This window comes from Zeus faber (assembly GCF_960531495.2).
Source record: "Zeus faber genome assembly, chromosome: 2".
NCBI lineage: Eukaryota > Metazoa > Chordata > Actinopteri > Zeiformes > Zeidae > Zeus > Zeus faber.
Genome location: NC_137189.1, coordinates 47,441,905 through 47,456,904, shown reverse-complemented (window position 1 = coordinate 47,456,904; position 15,000 = coordinate 47,441,905). Strand labels below are relative to the sequence as shown.

General features: G+C 44.8%; 1 protein-coding gene across 1 annotated transcript in view; it reads right to left on the bottom strand.

Annotated features, from left to right (window-relative positions):
• Positions 1-15,000, bottom strand: part of galnt14 (UDP-N-acetyl-alpha-D-galactosamine:polypeptide N-acetylgalactosaminyltransferase 14 (GalNAc-T14)) — a 181,435-nt gene that overhangs the window by 3,394 nt on the left and 163,041 nt on the right. The window contains exon 13 of the mRNA XM_079996889.1: positions 13,695-13,872. Within this exon, the coding sequence (XP_079853015.1) occupies positions 13,695-13,872 (178 nt within the window). The remainder of the gene's footprint in view (positions 1-13,694; positions 13,873-15,000) is intronic.

Here is a 15,000-nt window from a genome sequence, read left to right as displayed (position 1 = left end):
TATTGAAATAACACAGAATGAGCAGCTGAACTGGGATGATTAAGGAAGGTCTCAAATCTCAAATGTAGTTGTACTGGGCAGCTCCCAGTGTCCACCAGTACCACACTGTGGTTGTACGGGGCAGCTCCCAGTGTCCACCAGTACCAGACTGGGCAGCTCCCAGCAGTGAATAGGTGCTGATGTGTTATTAACGTGTTTTCATTGTGTTATTACACAGCTGACTGTCGTTAAAATGAGGTATTTGTGCTTGGTGGAATTTCGCTGATAATAAATAATTCAAATCAAGACTTGATTTCCAGTAAAGACTTTGGTTTTTATCTTTATTTAATGTGGACTGCACTGCTCAAGTCTGCTTGTGAAAGTGTAATGGGTGCCACAAACACAAGCCCGCTAATCGGCCCATGTAAAACACAAGCTGGGGAGGGTCTCTCCCTCTCTCCCTCTCTCCCTCTCTCTCTCACACACACACACACACACACACACACTGATGTATATTTCATTAACACATTAGTACGATTTTCAAACGCCCGAGGGTCTGACACGCCGCTGATTTATTGAACTATAGTCAGAACGCGACAAAGTAATTCCGACCTTGAGGATAATTAGCGCGTCGATACGCCTCCTGGAGGAGAGGAGTCGCCGTGGTAGCGGGGAGGAGTGTGAGGACGCCGCAGCGTGGCGGCCCGCTGCTCCGGGGCATTTTCCCTGCCACAACAATGTTGCTTAATTATTTTACGGAGGGGAAAAGTTGGGGCACGAAATGAGTTTGGTGATGGATAGGGCGATTTATTCTCACGGGCGTAGCGGTGGGATTCAAAGCCTTAATGCTTGTAGCGTGGGCGGGGCACGCCACTATCACTCAAATACCTGCTGCGACGTCTGGATGGTTTGGTCTGGTTTTGGGGAAGGAAGCAGGCGGAAAGAAAAGGTAGAAATTCCTCTTGGTTAGTAGAAATTCCCCAGTGTCCCCCAGCAGCAGACTGACTGAACCAGGAAGCACCCAGTTGGACTTCAGCTTCACTTGTCATTCCAGTAACACCACACCACTGTCTGCCGTTGGCCACAGAGCGGCCTCCCTGGAGAGTCTGCCTCCCTTTCAATGCCTTGCTCAGGGACACCGGAAGCACAGCGCGGAGGGCGGGACGTGTCATGTCATCCAGTCTGCCATTTAAAACCAGTAACCACAACATGCCAGCCAGACCAGGACAAAATACCATGTTGTGGTTTATTGCCGCCAGGTACATTTACATATATGGGCGTGCTCTTAGTCAGGTGCAACCCTTATCACATGAGCAGCTGAATTCTATCACCTATTTATGGTCCTGCTCTTGAAGCGTTAGCTTCAGGCGTTGGCCCATTTGTAGTCGCTCTCGTGTGAAGACGCACGTCTACCTCTGCACGTCCACCGAAGCAAGGACACCGAACAAGGCAAACCTGCCTTCTTTCTCTCACTCCATACAAAATGTGCTACTACCGCATCTCTACAACTTCAAGGTCACTCAGAAAGCCTCGTTATACCATACGCCGATGCAATCCGGGTAACCTCAGGTCTCTGCAGCAAACATCTTCTGCAAAGACCTCCTTCTCTGTTGGCTTGTGGAATTGTCGATCTGCAGTTAACAAGGCAGACTTCATTTCTGGTCATGCCAACCACCTCTCCTTGGAGCTCCTTGCCCTCACTGAGACGTGGATTAAACCGGAAGATAGCGCAACCCCGGCTGCACTCTCCACTAACTACACATTCTCCCACACATCCAGACCATCTGGCCGTTGTGGTGGGACTGTCCTGCTAATTTCCAACACATGGAAATTTAATCCACTGCTGCCTTTAAACAACTTTGTCTCCTTTGAATATCACGCCGTCTTGGTGACTGCTCCGGTGAAAGCCTATGTGGTCGTCATCTACCGTCCACCAGGACAACTAGGTGACTTCCTACATGAGCTTGACACCCTGCTGTCATCAATTCCTGAGCATGAGTGTCCTATGCTCGTCCTCGGAGACATGAACATCCACTTGGACAGTGCGAGCTCGGCTGACTTCCTGTCTTTGGTTCGCTCATTCGACCTAAGACAGGTCCCGACTCCACCGACTCACAAGGCTGGCAAAGAGCTTGATCTCATTCTTGCTCGGAGCTGCACCACGGGCAACCTAATGGTCACTCCTCTTCATCTCTCAGACCACTTCTTCATCCACTTCAATGTCCAGCTACCAAAACAACCCCCCACCTCCCCACCCATGGTTAATATCCGCCGCAATCTCTGCAACCTGTCTCCGACCCACTTCTCCTCTGTGCTCTCCTCTTCTCCTCCGCCTCACGGCACTTTCTCCTCTCTGCAGGTTAATGATGCCACTGACTCCCTCTGCTCCACCTTGAGCTCATGTCTGGAGCCTGTGTCCACAATCCACCAGACCTGCTCCATCAACCCAGTCGCACGCTTGGCTGACTGACACCCTCCGGACAATGCGCACTGACCTCAAAGCAGCCGAGAGGAAATGGCACAAATCCAAAACAACTGAAGATCTTGCAAGCTACCAGACACTGCTGTCCTCCTCCTCTCTTCCAGTATCACTACTGCAAAGAAGGCCTTCTTCAACGATAGGATCAACGGTGCCACAGACACACGTAAGTTATTCTCCACCTTCAAGTCTCTGCTTTACCCTCCACCACCTCCCCCAGCTACTAACCTCACTGCTGACTGCCTTGCCTCCTTTTTTACTAACAAAGTGGCAGCCATCAGCAGCCAATTCACTAAACAACTTACTCACAACCTGTCTTCTCCAGCCCTAGGCTCATCGTTCCCTGGTTTCACCCCCCTCGCTGAACGCGAGGTATCTAAACTACTAACATGTAGCCGTCCTACTACCTGTCCACTAGATCCGATCCCATCTAACCTCCTTCAAGCCATATCACCGACTATCACCCCGGCAATCACACATGATTAATTCTTCCCTAACTTCCGGCACTTTCCCCTCCGCTTTCAAAGTGGCTCGGGTCGCACCACTGCTCAAAAAACCCTCACTCGATCCCAATCAAGTAGAAAACTATCGGCCGGTCTCTCTCCTCCCATTCCTTTCCAAAACCATAGAGAGGGTGGTCTCTAGACAGGTTACAGAGTACCTGTCAAGTAACAACCTTCTCGATACACTTCAATCTGGCTTCAAAAGTGGTCACTCCACCGAAACAGCCCTGTTGTCTGTGACAGAGGCCTTAAAAACTGCTAGAGCTGCTGCCAAATCCTCGGTTCTCATTCTGCTAGACTTATCAGCTGCTTTTGACACTGTCAATCACAGCATACTCCTGTCCATACTCTCAAGTGTGGGCATAACGGGCAGTGCACTTTCCTGGTTCGAATCTTACCTCACTGGTCGCTCGTTCAGTGTGACATGGCAAGGCCAGCTGTCTGTGCCTCACAACCTCACCACAGGGGTGCCCCAAGGCTCGGTGCTAGGACCCCTCCTCTTTGCCATATACACCACCTCACTGGGCCCGATCATCCGCTCGCATGGCTTTTCATATCACTGCTATGCGGATGATACTCAACTCTATCTGTCCTTCCTGCCTGACGACCCCACTGTCTCGACGCGGATCTCGGATTGTCTTGCTGACATATCCACATGGATGAAGGATTATCATCTTCAACTAAACCTGGCGAAGACGGAACTGCTGGTCTTCCCGGCCAAACAAGGTATTTATCACAACATTGATATTAAAATTGACTCTCTATCTCTTGTTCCTACCAAGGCTGCAAGGAATCTAGGTGTCATTATTGATGACCAACTGACATTCTCGGACGATGTTGCCGCCGTCTCCCGGTCCTGCCGCTTCGCACTATTCAACATCCGAAAAGTCAGGCTGTACCTGACCCAATATGCCACTCAACTGCTGCTACAAACCTTGGTGATGTCCCGTCTCGACTGCTGCAACGCTCTCTTAACAGGCTTGCCGGCCTGTGCGGTAAAGCCACTGCAGATGATACAGAATGCGGCGGTGTGACTGGTGTTCAACCAACCAAAGAGGGCACATGTCACTCCGCTGCTCATCGAGCTCCACTGGTTACCTGTAGCCGCTCGCATCAAGTTCAAGTCTCTTATGCTGGCCTACAGAGTGATTGCTGGGAATGCTCCCACCTACTTAAATGCTCTTGTAAGAGCACATGTTGCCCCCCGGGTGCTGCGCTCGTCAAATGAGCGTCGCCTGGCTCTGCCGGCCGTACAACCACGGCAATCCAGGCCATTCTCATTTGTAGTTCCACGTTGGTGGAACGAGCTGCCAAAAATGACCAGAGCGGGGACCTCCCTCTCTGTCTTTAAGAAGCACTTGAAGACCCAGCTCTTCAGTGAGTACCTCCTCTCCTAACCTACAATTACTTAGCACTACCTAGCAGTATTTATTGTTACACTAATGTCTCTGTGGCAATGTAGCTTGAATGTTATTCTCCCAATGTAGCTTAAATGTTATTCTCCCTTGTAAGTCGCTTTGGATAAAAGGGTCTGCTAAATGACTAAATGTAAATGTAAATGTAAATATACTGGGAATTTGTTCTGGTGAGGCACCGTCGATTAGTGTAAAAAGCTTTACAGTCTCAAAAAATGGAGAATGATAATAATAATAATAATAATAATAATAATAATAATAATAATAATAAAGTAAAAATAGAATAAAAAGCGAATAAAATAATAAGTAAAAATTATAAAGTATAAATGTGTATAAAAATATATGTGGTGTGGGGATGGGATGGTTTGAGCAGCCACACCAGACCTGGATCTAGGTGATTGGATCAGGGTGGCTGCAGGATAGGAGGCTAGGTGGAATTAGCCAGGAGCAGATCGAGCATGTCATGACAGGGCTCCTATCCTGAGTGAGTGTGAGGATGGGGGTTTTAACCTGTTGCTCGTTAGCCCAACCAACGAGTAAAAGGCATGCAGCCACCCTGACCAAATCACCGAGATCCAGGTTAGGTGTGTCTGCTCAAACCATCCCATCCCCACACCACAATTTACAAATAGCCAAAAATAGAAAACATAAATAGACAAAAGGCTCCAAAGTTGAGTTAATAAGTCGTCTTGGTGCAAACAAGAGTGACCTTTGTGTTTGTTTGCACCTAGAAGCAAGCATCCAATGGGTAAAATTAGCATTTCTATCCAGAGTGAAGCATTAGGAAACGCTTGTACTGGAGGTGCTGCTTTGGCTGCTGCCGCCGCTGCAGCGGCTGCTGCTGCACCACACCTTCGGGACACTCAGGATGAGTGTATGCTGCCGAGTGCAGCTGCAGCAGCTGCAGGTCGCTGCTGACACCTTCCCGCTCTCCAAGGCGGCTTATTAGCGGGAATATCAGCCCGCCTGTCGGCACCGACTCTAAACTCGGAATAATGAGAATCCTACGGGTATTAATTAAGCAGAGCGCACGCACGCACGCACGCATGCACGAACGTGCACACACACTCACACACTCACACACACACACACACACACACACATATGCAGACATACACACACACACTCACAATATCCTCTGTGTATTGCGGCCCTAAAAGATAAGGGCAATGAGAGCAGATCAAATACACACACGCACACACAAGCACACACACACACACACACACAAAGCTAACACTGTGGCACTCCATGGTCCGACTGTGTTGTAACCTTATTATGTCTCACTTTGATGACATGCTTCCCCTACAGGGACTCGATTTACATCGACTAATGACCAATCAGCGAGAGAGAGAGAGAGAGAGAGAGGGAGCAGGGGGGAGAGAGAAAATAAACAAAGGAGGTATGGAGTGTTTGGAGGAATGACTTCTTCTATTGTAATTTGACTTTGCTCTTATCATGACCGTCATCATGAATAATGTGACATTTTAAACTCCATCTCAGGGCGCTGCACTTGGACAATAAATGGAAAATGGAAGCGGAGATTGAAAAGCAGCAACGAAAGATGAACTTGAAAAAAACGCTCCAATAAATGTCATCAGATAAAATCCTTCCCACGGGGAAAAGGCGTCAGAGGAAGGGTGCGAGGCGGCCGAAGACTTCGGGGTAAAGCGTGAGAGGATTCTGGGTAATCTGAAACCCACGCTGGGCTCCGTCTCCTGTCGCCTGCGTGCTAACGGAGTGGGCGTCGGCTTCGCTGTTCAATCCGCCTTTTAGTCCCCTGGTGACGGATACATCCCAGAATCCCGAACCGCGAACCAGCGGAACGGATCCCAGTCTGTTGGCACAACAGCCGTTTCCATTTAAGTTTTGGCGTCTCCGGCTTCGCAGTCAGATCTGCAAAACTTTTGCAAAATTTCACCACTTTAGTGTCTCAGCTGAAGAAACGGACGATCCGTTCTACGTCTGGGTGTGGTTTCATTCCTGGACCGACCTCTCCATGGATGCATAGGTGCCGATTTATGTTTCTGCCGGTGGATGCTCGAAACAGTTGGGTTGGGTGGGGTGGGGGGCGTGGGGGGTCGGGGGGTAGGAGAGTGATTGAGAATGTGTCCCTGTTATGCAGGGGGCTTTATTTCGCTTCGTTAAATAAGGAAAGTGAGTCAAATAAAATACAATGTTTTTATTTGTTTTATTTGCAGGAACGAGGCACGAGGACGCGCAGCAAAGATCACTGATCGCTCCCTCTCCGCCCCCCACCATCGGGGATGGCGGCCTAGGCCTGTGTTGCCTACTGTATAGGAAGTGATGACCCTGCCCAAGATAAACTTTCTGCAATGAACATAGCCTACATGGCTTGATATACGGATTTGGAAAAGGTAGTCAAACCAGTGTTTCCATTATCTGGTAATTGCCTGTTTTTGACCGGGAAAATCTGTTGAAGAAGAAAACTCATCAAGAGTAAGTCTCTCCGGTCATAACGTCCAGTGAAAATAATTCCCTCCAAGCACAATTTGAATGAGTGCTGGGTGGATCATTTAGATAAAAAGAAGCTCACGGATCTGTTCATTTCCATGCTTGGCAAGTTGCAACATAAAGCCAATCAGTTTGGACGATCTAAAGCTGACCGTTCACCACTAACCAATCACATTTGTCGATATAGATCTAAGCCCCCCCCCCCCCCCCCTTGTGGGCAGGTTGCGCTTGTAAACACAGTAAACACGGAGCAGAGCCACAGCGGCAGCGTCTACAACTCTGAGGAGAAACAGAAAGATGTGTCGTTACGCTATGACATCCATAGTTTGGTGTTTTTTTGGATATTTAAGTTCTGACCCAAAGCAGAAGGTATTCATTGTGTAAAATATGTCGACAAGACGTGCAACACCACAGACTTTATTATTTATTTAGACCTACCTGCCATTTTAATTTTGTTTTTGATTTGATCAAATTTTTATTTTAGTGAAATGTTAATTAAAGCGGCTGCACTAGTTACTATTTGTTCACGAACGGAAATTACTTGATTATAAGTAATAATAATATTCAGTATATCTATTTATTTATTTATTTTAAAAAGGGCGTTAACTGACGGGACATTTCATTTTGAATATTCATTAAAAAATATTATACAGCAACATGCCTTGATGATGTCATTCTCTATAAAGCCTGCTTATCAACTGATTTTAAGCTCAATAAACACAGATAATGTTTGACCAGAATCTCTCCTGTTTGTCTGGGAAATTTAAATCTTCCAGGACATGTTGACCGGGACCAATTGGACAAACAGGACCAACCACACACACACACACACACACACACACACACGCACACACACACACACACACACACACACACACACACACACACTTAATATTAACAGGGATTGGAGATCAAAAGTCTAACTAACTATGATGAGGAAAGTTCAAGCCACCACGTAACACCGTGCATATACAGTCGGCCGATCAAGTGCATTTTTCCCGTTGGTGCCCGGGCCCCGAAGCACCGACAGAATCAACACCCTTGCATGGAGAGGGTCGGTATAAACCCTGGATTCAAACCAAACCTTCCCCCATTCGGCCCAATGTCTGCACTACAGATCTTGTTGTGTGTTTGAGGTGCAGTAAAAATGCCGGATTCACAGCCTCTCCCACGAGGTTTGCTCAAGGTGAAGTCATGGATGATATATTGTGTCTGGTAAGTCGATCGTAATTGGGTCGTTCTCATTAAACCGCCATAAAACCCGTCCGAAATGAATCGATGCACAAATTCACAGGGAATGTTAACTAAGTCATTACAAACTTGAAGTACACAATGCCTACTGTATGACCCACTTACTATGACATAAATTCAGTGTTTTTTTCTGTGATTTTCTTATCAAAATTCATTAATGTGTATATGTGAGTGTATATTTATATTAAGATATTGAATAATACATTTAAAATATGTGACCCACCGCCGGCTTTACATTTTGCGCCATCAGATTTTTTTTTGCCCCAGCATTTGAAAGTGAAGAATCAGAGCTTCAAAACAAGGTGTCACTTGTGCGAATCAAGCAAATATTTTTAAAGCTATGGCTTGTTAATGATGGGGGTGCAGCAAACTGTGCTTCTGGGATAATCACCCTCAAAGTTTTCCCAACACTTGACTTCATTCAGCCTGCTCCCAGAATGCAAATGGTGTGGAGGACCAACAATGCCACATGGCTACTTGCCACATAGCCACTTGACACCCTGCTGAATGGGGCAATCTTTGCATTGTTGTTGTGTTTTGAGGGAATGTTGAACAGCACCATCGACACACAACATCTTTGTTGTTAAAAAAAAGCTTTTATTTAACGGTAGGAATAAACATGTTTTATAAGTGGAATTATTTAGCAGTTAAAAAGTGCGGAAAACACAACAGAAATGTACAGTCTATGAATAATATAAGTCTTTGTATATCAACCTCGGTGTGTCATTTAATATATAAATGTGCGTATGCCAAATCGCCAAAATCACCTAGGAATGTTAATAGTTGGCCAACCCATATTTAATTTCTGCTGTAGCCTTTTGTCAACCCCTTTCCACATAACTCTCTCCATGATGAATAGGCAAAGTTTACATCACTTCTTTAGACCATGTACTTAACTGTGGCGCAAAGTCAAAACTGTAATGCATCTTGATGTGGTTGCTCGCAGGTTGAACACGACCACCCAAAGAGAGGTTGAGGCGCTCACCGGTGTTCTTGGAGTTGCAGACCTCCCTCTCTGAGTATATTTCCTCTTGCTGTAGAAATTGTTTCTTGTAGAAACTTCTTCCGTTGTAACAACAAAGGGCGTGTCGTCGGTCTCCTCCAGTGGTTCTTGAAAATATTCTCTTTCATCCTCACATTCAGGGTGAAATCCGCTGTTTGAAATGTTCTCCAAGTCCGGGATAACACCGGTATTAGATTCAACATCGTTGTGGGAGAACTGACTATCATCGCGGAAAATTAAGTCCAGAACGAGTTTCTTACACTGACTTGGATCTGTCGCACTGGTCAGATTAAGGTCGGTGATATTATTTAGAGCTTCCACCACCCGCTTCTCGTAATCCATAACAGCACGGAGATGAAAGTTTTCACAGACAAGTGAAACCGAAGGCGCCTCATTCTCTGCTTTAATCATATATTTATGGAAGTGACTTCAGCTTTTCTTCTTCACAGCTTACGCCAGCTACAAAACAATATATCCAGGTTGAACTCTATCAAAACACTTTCACAGTGTGACTTAACATCACATGGAATATGGAGGAATGATCTTCACCTGGACGGTCGCTTTAAAGGAAATTTTTATTTATTTATTTATTTATTTAATTTTCATATTTTTCTCATATTTAAACGTGGCAATAGAAAGAGTAGAGCGGAATGTAGTGATGGAGTATGAGTATTGTGTGTTCCACCATTTTACACTTAGCTAAGCTAAGCTAAAGTGCATTCATTACCATAACAGCCATCTTTAATTGTCAAAATGTGACACATTAAACTAATGAATTTTGATAAGAAAATCACAGAAAAAAAACACGAAAATAATGTCACAGTAAGTGGGCCACATAGTAGGCATTGTGTACTTATTTTATTAATATTTGAATGATCTATGTCACATTCAATTCATTTCCTGACATGTTTTATACCTTTTTGTGTGTGATTAAGTAGTAAATCCTTGTTTTCAGGCCTAGTTTATATCTTAGACACTTAAAGCTTCCTTACTTACCTTACCTGACGGTTCCTTCAAACTGTTGTTGTCTGCGTTTCGACCGCGGTCTAAAGACCCACGAAGACTATGCAAATGACTCTGCTGAGGAATGAAAAACTATACAACAAACTGCTCCACCCCAGTCCAGTAGGTGGTGCTAATGCAGAACACTTTTCACCAACAAGAAAGACAACCAAAGCGATAAAGTGGAATATAAATTTGATTGTCTTTCTTTATCCATTTTATTCTTCTGTCCTTGTATTTACTGTTGAAACAAATATTCACTCTCACAAAAAAAATTTTAACATCAAGGCTGAAAAACATTGAAAAAGATGGGGAATCGAACCGGAGTCTACTGTTTAGGAGGGAAAAAGTCCTATTCCAGGATCCGGGAGGTCCTGGAACACTATACACACCAAAATAACACTATACACACCAAATATCAGTTAGTGTGTTCATATATATACATAAACACAGTAATTTTTTTGTTTTCTGTCTTTTATTACCAAAAAATGGAAAAGCGGGCGTTTTCCATTTTTTTGTACAAACCGAACATTTTAAGAACAAAAGACGAATTGTACATACAATCGGTTTGAGGCTGAAATATGTCTGAAATAAAATGTGGCGAGTACTCGACCAATCAGAAATGTTTGTCTCCAGAGTTTAATTAAGACTCTGGAAACACACTTGGAGTTCCTCAAAAGATCCTAGTTACCTGGAAAGTTCTGTGGCTGTATTTGCACAGAAATGTATGGAAATTCAAATGTATTCATGCAAGTGTTTGCAGATTCAGCGCCATGCTATTGTTAAGATGGCCCATTATTCCGAAAAATGTCCCATTGGAGCGAAAGCCCATTTGTCCGATAGCCCATTATCCCCGAAACAAACGGCCATTGCCCAAAGTCCCATAGCTCCAAAACCCTAACCCTACCCAACTAACCCTAACCCACCTTACCCTAACCCAGCTAACCCTTACCCAGGGCTTAATTTGTGGCAGAGCCTGCAGGAACATGTTCCAGGACCTCCCGGATTGGGACCAGCACCTATTTGAACATCCGCACAAGCTGTGGAGCTGCGGCTCGAGCTGCAAGCTCCGAGCCACACCCTAACCCTAAATGGAAATAGTGTGTTTTTAGGTTTTTATTTTTGAGGCTGTACCTGACTCAGAATTTTGTCATTCGGATCGGATTCCCACCCGTCTCCCCCTCGATGGTACAGACAATGTGTGAGCCAGCGATGGGACGCCCGCGATCGGTGCCAGAACAGTGTGTTTTTTATTTCACATCTCCTTATGGAACGAAACATATGGTTATGGAACAAAACCGTGCCTAACGGGAACACTTTCTCCGTGACTCTCTCCCCGATTGCCCCCTCTCCATGCGCTATGCACAGAAAATCAACTGAAGGATTCTACGAGTGGTGCCCCGTTCCTCCGTGCCCCGCCCTCACACTGTTTTTACTTGTTTTATTTGGAGGAACGGGGCTCAGCTCTCCGTCTCGAGGCGCATGGAGAGCCGTGTTCGATTCACTCAAATACAAATATATTCAGGATTCCCCTTATTTCTAATTCCTCATTGAAATGTTATCCCCGTGCATTTTCTAAGCTGCTATCTGTTTTATCCTGTTACTGTAATCCACACTGACTGACAAAAAAACCCCCAAAAAAAACCAAACTGCTCGACTTGAAGAATCTCAATCGACTGACGGGTTTCAAACTGATGATTCGACTCGTCTACTTTCAGGGGGCAGCACTATTATTTTTATTTACGTTTCTTTATCGAACGAAACAAAAAATTCCCACGCCTCCCGTGCCGCATCACGCATGGTAGCGTAACCCCCCCGTGCGTTCCGAGCATACGTTCCTGCGGTGTGGGGATGGTGTGGTTTGGGCAGCCACACCTGTCCTGGGTCTAGGTAATTGGGGCCCAGGATCAGTGTGGCTGTACACCTGTTGCTCGTTGAATGGTCTAACGAGCAACAGGTAAAACCCCCGTCCCCACACTCACTCAGGAGAGGAGCCCTTGTCATGACACGCTTTCCATCTGCTCAAGTTCCGTGACTTTTCTCCTCCCCCCCGACCCGCCGGTGCGGCCAAATCAAGCACTGCCCTAACTCACCTAACCATACCCACCTAACCCTAATGAACCTAACCTTGACCCTAATTAAATGAAATAAATCACATAATTTTCCCCCAAATCATTATTATGTGTAAAAAGTTAACAAATTGGGTTAATTATAATTTAATCAAACATTCCGAATTATAATTATAACGAAAGGAATCCACTCTGAGGAAAATGTATCTCTCTTCATCTGTCCATTGTTCACATTGATTCTTCAATCCTTTCTCAAAAAGACAGAAGAAAATGGTTGCAGAATGCAGAATGACATCATCGGACCTTCCATCGGTGCATCGGAGGGAAGAAGAAGAAGCAATGGGCCTTCGAAGCAATGGGCTTTTGTTTTCGGGACAACGGGCTGTCGGACAAATGGGCTTTGGGTCCAACAGGACATTTTTCTGACTATTGGGGTTTTGGAATAATGGGCCGTCAGAACAATGGGCAGAACCGCAGTGGAATATTTGTGTGGCAGAAAAACAATTCACAACCACCCCAGTTGCTGCTGATTTCTGAATGCAAAAAAGAAGTGATTGGAAAATAAAAATTACTTTTCAGTAAGTGCCAGGGAGAGGTGCGAGAGTGCAACTGAGCTGGAATGGATGAAAGTATTCTAATTCCTCGGTGGCGTCCTTATCACCGAGCAGCAAAATTAGGAGCCAAAACACAAAAGGTGTCCTCTATTTATTCATTGATAAGCAGCTGAGCATCTCACTGTCATTTAGTGACACCGGGTTAATGCAGCGCAACAAATTCACAGCTCCCACCTCTCCAAAACGGGATTCATTTCATTTATAGGAAAAGGAGATTATGGTTAACGGGCACAATTTATTTTTGGTTCAGCGGAAAACCAAAAGACAAAAATGTGAAACGCTCACACTGGCCGGGTAAAACAGAGTAGGCTAGGTCGGCATACATTCCAAAATGAAAAAAGAAAGGAAGAAAGAAAGGAAGAAGTGAAAGAACAAAAGAAAAAAAGACAAAGCAAGCAAGAAAGAAAACTAGCCCAAAGATAGAAAGGAAAAATGGGTATGTGGGCATTTTTACCCAATTAAATTCTTATTTACTTATAGACCTTGCCTGGCACATTCCAAAACATTTTGGTTCGATTTAAATTAGATTATTTGATGTTTTTCACCCCAAATCATAAATATTTGTAAATCTCTGCCCCTACAAAAATAAACAAACAAGCAAACAAATAAAAAATAAATAAATAAATAAATAAATAAATAAAATAAAATAAAATAAAATAAAATAAAATAAAACAAAAAATAATAACAAAAAAAAAGAAATAAGTACACAGCAACAAGTAAACAAACAAACAAACAAACAAACAAACAAACAAACAAACAAATAAATAAATAAATGAATCAATACATAATGATAGGAAAAAAATGGAAGTCTCCGTCCCCTTGTGACGATTACACCCCGGACAGCTAAATCCAGGCCTGGGAGAAGAGGGGGTGAATGAGCGGGCGTTTAAACGCGTGCGCGTCCTACCTGGTGGGCGGCGGCGGCGGCGGCGACGGCAGCGGCGGCGGCAGCGGCGGCAGCCTGTGTCCCGATGCAGGGCCCCAGGGACAGTGCGGGCAGGTCCTGCCCATCCGCTCGGTGCGACTCCAGACAGTTCTGCCGCTGACGGATCACTCCCAACTGGGACACGGTGTCGTCTGGAACCCTGGAGGACGGCGGGAAATAAACAAGTCATTTTTCTGAAGAAGGAAAAGAGGCGTGTGGTGTTCTGGGAAAGAAAGAAAGACTCGGCTGAGCTTGTGCAGCGATAGTACTGTATTCAATCCCGATTGGTCAAACGCAAGAACACCAACGGCCATTTTTAAATACCGGTAAACAGCTGATTGTGTGCATCTCTTTTCCTAATAATGACTCGGACGCCATGTTCAGCGCAAAGTAAAGAAGAATAAAGATCAGCACCACAGCTGCTTCAACTTCCTGTTGGCTGTGGTGCTGATATTGTCGTTGTCATTTAGTTCCTGTAACTTGGATGAAAATTATTACGGTGCGAAAGAAAATAATGATTACCATATATGGTCATTAAATCATGTTGTACAGTAACACCAAACCACATGCTCTAATGACCATATATGGTAATCATTGTTTTCTTCCATATATGACCATGTCTCTCACTTTGGTACAAGCACTGGTTCCACCGGGGAGTCCAGGAAGCGCCTTCATGGTGCTGGGAAAGCTGCAGATTTTTGTGCAAAACTACTCGCGGAGCCATTACTTATTAATACCCCTATCTATATCAAAATGACATTATTTTGTCATTTCCCCGAAATAGCGAGGAATTGATGAGCACTAATTGAGTTTCTTAAAAGTATTATTAAATATGGCAGCAGATATGATGATATATATTTAGAGGAGTAAACAAGAAAAATGGAATTAGACAACGACGCTGTAAGTGGTTAAAACACCTCCGCCAAAAAAAAAACCAAAAAAAAAAAACCCTCTCTATCCAGGACTAATTATTTCAAAACCTTTTGGAAATCTCCGTCTGATAAAAGCTTCTCTTCAATTGTCATTCAAATTACCTCCCGCCTCTCTTTAATACAGGCATGGACTTAACTCATCCACCATTAAATCAGCCGCCTGTCTCTCTCTCTCTCTCTGTCTCTCTCTCTCTGTCTCTCTCTCTCTCTCTGTCTCTCTCTCTCTGTCTCTCTCTCTGTCTCTCTCTGTCTCTCTCTCTCTCTCTCTGTCTCTCTCTCTCTGTCTCTCTCTCTGTCTCTCTCTGTCTCTCTCTCTCTCTCTCTGTCTCTCTCTCTCCCTCCAAATAATCTGTTAA